Raw genomic sequence first — 4,768 nt, 5'->3', positions numbered from 1 at the left:
CAAAACCTTTTGCGAGATCAGGCGGCGAGTAGTAGCCCATATCGTCGCAGAAGGAGAAGTCACGGAGAAGCGCGAAAGCGTTATCCTGGTTCGCTCACAAGGGCCAAGTCGACCTCAACCCATGAGGGTACATGAGGCGACGACAGAAAAGAAGGCCCCAGGGAAGCAACAACCCTATGAGGCCAGGAAGCCCCAAACCAGGGCGCGCGCAAGGGAGGATGCACCCCCCAGGCACACCTTCCCGGTAGAATTGAAGGAGCTGATCGCTATTCCCAACATAGCGGAGAGACTGAAGATGCCCCTGATAACCGACAAGAGATTGGGGCTCCGCAAGAACGCTTGGTGTGAGTTCCACCAAGCGCATGACCACCCCATACGTAACTGCTTGTCACTCGAACACCAGTTGGACGAACTGGTGAAGAATGGTTTCCTGAAGGACTGCTTGCAGGAACCGCAGGGGGTCCAGACGTTGGCAGCACCAAAGGGTGATCAGGGGCACAAGATGCCCGTTCATGGTGAAATTCACACCATTTCAGGAGGCTTCTCGGGAGGAGGATGCACCACCTCTCAGCAGAATAAATATGCATGAGCGGTGATGACAGTAGAGGTGCAAGAGGCAGACCAGGCTCTTGACATCGACCTCGCCTTCACCAAGGCTAACCTCCGAGATGTAGTCCCCCACGACAATGGCCCAGTGGTGATCTCGGTAGTGACAGTAGGAAGGAAGGTGCACCGTGTTCTGGTGGACCAGGGAAGCTCGACAGACGTGATGTTCTGGTCGACCTTCAACAAATTACAGTTGTCTCCCGACCAGCTGAGGCCTTACACCAGCTTTTTGTATGGATTTGCTGGAGATCAGATAGAAGTGCATGGGCACATAGAGCTGAGCACCACCTTCACGGATGGTGTCGCTTCCCGCATAGAGAACATCAGATACCTTGTTGTTAACGCTCCCTCAGCTTACAACATACTCTTTGGGCAGACCTGCCCCGAACAAGCTGAGAGCGGTAGCATCGAGAAGGCACATGAAGATGAAACTACCATCCTTGGGGGGAACATTGATCACCATCAAATTAGACCAAAAGGAGGCTAAGAGGTGTTATGAGAATAGCCTCAAAACAAAGAGAGGAGTGTTCACTGTCACCACCCGGGCCCCAGGTGAAGAAGGGGTCGCCCACGCAGAGGTCGCCCGGGAAAGGTGACCCGAACTAGCTGGAGACATCCTAGAGAGGGAGATGGGTGGTAGAATGTTTAAACTTGGCAAGTCTCTAGGCCAAGGAACGCAGGACCAGATTGTCGAAGTCATAGCACGACACTTGGATGCCTTCGCATGGTCCGCCTCGAACATGCCTGGCATAGACCCCGACTTCCTATGCCATCGCCTTACAATGGACCCCTAGGTCCGACCTGTTCGCCAAAGGAGGAGAAAGTTCAACGAGGAGAGGCGACAGGTCATCAAAGAAGAGACACGGAAGTTGCTGAGCGCCGACCACATCAGGGAGATTTAGTACCCATAGTGGTTGGAAAATGTGGTGCTGGTGAAGAAGGCCAACAAGAAGTGGAGGATGTGCGTAGACTTCATAGACCTCAACAAGGCCTGCCCGAAGGACTCCTACCCCCTGCCAAGCATCGATGCTTTGGTAGAAAGCACCTCGGGTTGCAGGTTGCTCAACTTCCTGGATGCCTTTTCTGGGTACAACCAGATCAAAATGCATCCCAGGGACGAGTGCAAGACGACATTCATCACAGAGCTGTCTTATTATTGTTACACAGTGATGCCCTTTGGGCTGAAAAATGCAGGTGCCACCTACCAGAGGCAAATGGATAGGGTACTCGCGCCCATGATAGGGCGAAATGTACAGGCCTACGTGGATGACATGGTGGTGACCTCGCAGGTGAAGGATCAACACATCGCTGATTTAGAAGAGCTATTTACCACAATAGCTAAATATAGATTGAAGCTGAAACCTGAGAAGTGTGTGTTCAGAGTGGAAGCGGGCAAGTTCTTAGGCTTCCTACTCATCGAGCATGGGATAAAAGCTAACCTTGAGAAATGCGCTGCAATCCTCGCAATGAGGAGCCCGATCTCAGTTAAGGAGGTGTAGCAGTTGACAGGGCGGATGACCGCTCTGTCCAGATTCGTAGCAGTTGGAGGGGATAAAGGCAACCCCTATTTCCAGTGCCTGAGGAGGAATAGTAGGTTCATCTGGACCAGAGAATTTGAGTAGTTCTTTAGTATTATGCAAACCGCAACTGGGTACGCCGCTTCGCCTATACTTTGCGGTCACTGATCGGGCGATCAGTTCGGTCCTCGTGCAGGAACATGACCAAGTGCAAAAGCCAATTTACTTTGTGAGCAATGTATTGCAAGGGCCCGAGGTGAGATACCAGGCCCTAGAGAAGGCAACTCTGACAGTAGTGTTCTCAGCAAGAAAACTTCGCCACTACCTCCAGAGCTTTACCGTGGTGGTGATGATAGACCTTCCCATTCGCAAGGTCTTGCAGAAGCTAGACGTTGCGGGAAGAATGGTGCGTTGTGATAGAGATCAAGTTCAAGACCAAATGGAGGCCAATACTCAAGGACAAGAAGAGGAAGAGGCTCAAGTGTTAGATGCTCAAGGAGTTGGTAGCCCACCTCAAAGGCTTACAAGAAGTCAATTCAAGGCATTAGGAAATAATGGAAGGTTGTTTTCTCTTTTTGTAATATCTTTGTGTTAGAAGGTGCTTAAAGGGAAACATAAGACACCTCTTTTGTAAAAGCGTCTTTAGGTCTTTAGTTTAGGAAAATAATAGGAAGTTTGGGGTGTGTGAGCTTAGTAGAGGGGTGTAGGCGTAATAGGGAGGTGCCAAACTAAGAGAGGAAGTCACACCTTCCTCATGCTCTAAGTTGGTGTCACTTTTATGTCATTTGGGGGGTAATTTGAGTTTAATTAGCTTTTCATTTCAGCACCTCTTAGGCTATAAATAAAGGTGCTTGCCTTTGTAAATTTGAGATTGGAAAATAGCAATAGAGAAACTCTACTCAATTTGAGAGAGAATTTGTGAGAACTTGTCTTCTCCTTCACCTTGTCTTATCTTGAGTGCATTTGGTTCTCTCAAGTGGCGGCATTAGCTCACTCATCTTGGAGCCTTCACCATCCAAGTGGCGTGATCATCAAACCAAAACATCCATCTCCATAAGTTCTTCTTTCTTTCATCTCCATGTTCATATGAAATTCCTAAAACATGTTTAGCTTCTTTTTGGTTCGGCAATTCAGTCTATTTTCAGCTTTGCTTCGGTTCATAGTTTCATTGGCTGTTTCTATTTGTTTCTTCTTCAATTCCAGTTGATTTGTTCGGTGCTTTTCTGTTCTTGATCTTTTTAATTGGTGCTTTTGCCTTTTTACACATTTTAATCGGTTCAATTGACAATAGATGGATCTTCCATGTGAGTTTGGTGTTTGGTGCAAGTTTTGGTGAGTTCTTGAAACATAGGACCTTGATCCAATTCTATTAAAAGTGCCTAAGCTATCTCCAACTCAAGTTGATTCCATAAAATGTCAAAGAATCATCTCTATTTGGCTAGTGGAATCATATCATGTGGTATCAGAGCTATCAGAATTCGACGTTCAGTACGAGCATAAAGGCCCTATCAAAGGCCAGGTTTATGCTGACTTCGTGGTAGAGCTCTCCTCGGCAGACGCGCACCATGAAGAATTCGACTTCCGCTGGGTGCTCTCTGTAGATGGTTCCTCTAACCAACAAGGCAGTGGAGCTGGCATCATCCTAGAAGGGCCGAATGAGCTATTGATTGAGCAGGCCCTACGGTTCGCTTTCAAGGCCAGCAACAACCAAACAGAGTATGAAGCTTTGATCGCTGGAATACTGTTAGCCAAGGAGATGGGTGTGCAGAGTTTGCTGGCGAAGAGCGACTCCCTACTCGTTATAGGCCAAGTGACAGGAGAATACCAGGCCAAAGACCCTCAGATGGACGCCTATCTAGAATATGTCCAAGTTTTGAAGAAGTCATTTGCGGTGTTCGAGTTGGTACATGACCCTAGGGAGCAGAATGCCCGAGCTGACTTGCTAGCAAAGCTCGCCAGTTCGGGCAAGGGGGGCAGACAGTGGACAGTCATCCAGGAAACCCTGAGGACACCTCGAACCTTCACTGCGGATAATCTGGTAGAGGTCCATCAAGTTAGCACGTCGGAAGGGAGGAAAAAGAGTCATCGTTCATTGACTCAGGAGATATTGAAAACGTCCAGGATAAGCACATACCCAGTTCTTGGGGAAGAGTCATTGCAGGTCTACAAGTGTTAGGCTGATGGGATACTCTCACTAGAACCCATAGAGGCCAGAAAAATAAAGAAAAACTCGACCAAGTACACCCTCATTGACGAAAAGTTGTTCAGACACAAGTTCACCCACTCTATCTTGGTATGTGTAAGTGGCGATCAATGTGCAAGAATAATGGCAGAGTTCCACGAAGGAATATGTGAGAGTCATATCGGTGGCTGATCTCTAGCATCGAAGACCATTCGTGCGGGATACTATTGGTCGACCATAAGGGAAGACTGCACGAGGTACGATCAACAGTGCAAGCAATGTCAACAACACACTGACTGGCACAAGGCGCCACCAGAAGAGCTAAGATCGATTTACAGCCCTTGGTCGTTCCATACTTGGGGAATTGATATGCTGGGACCTTTCCCTTTGGCGATACGGCAAATGAAGTACCTCGTGGTCGCCATAAAATATTTCACGGAGTGGATAGAGGTCAAGCCAGTGG

The 4,768-nt window shown here is 48.3% G+C and overlaps 1 protein-coding gene across 1 annotated transcript; it reads left to right on the top strand.

Annotated features, from left to right (window-relative positions):
• The first annotated feature begins 769 nt into the window (after nt 1–769).
• LOC150028003 (uncharacterized) lies at nt 770–4,304 on the top strand. The gene is made up of 5 exons (XM_090300997.1): nt 770–1,007; nt 1,801–1,998; nt 2,372–2,626; nt 3,590–4,026; nt 4,245–4,304. Exons 1-5 carry the CDS (start codon nt 770–772, stop codon nt 4,302–4,304), a joined length of 1,188 nt encoding a protein of 395 aa, XP_090157123.1.
• Nucleotides 4,305–4,768: the final 464 nt, after the last annotated feature.

This window comes from Phaseolus vulgaris, chromosome 4 (assembly GCF_051622355.1).
Source record: "Phaseolus vulgaris cultivar YP4 chromosome 4, ASM5162235v1, whole genome shotgun sequence".
Classification (NCBI taxonomy): domain Eukaryota; kingdom Viridiplantae; phylum Streptophyta; class Magnoliopsida; order Fabales; family Fabaceae; genus Phaseolus; species Phaseolus vulgaris.
The sequence above is the reverse complement of the archived record's forward strand: the minus strand, read 5'-3'. Positions and strand labels throughout refer to the sequence as shown.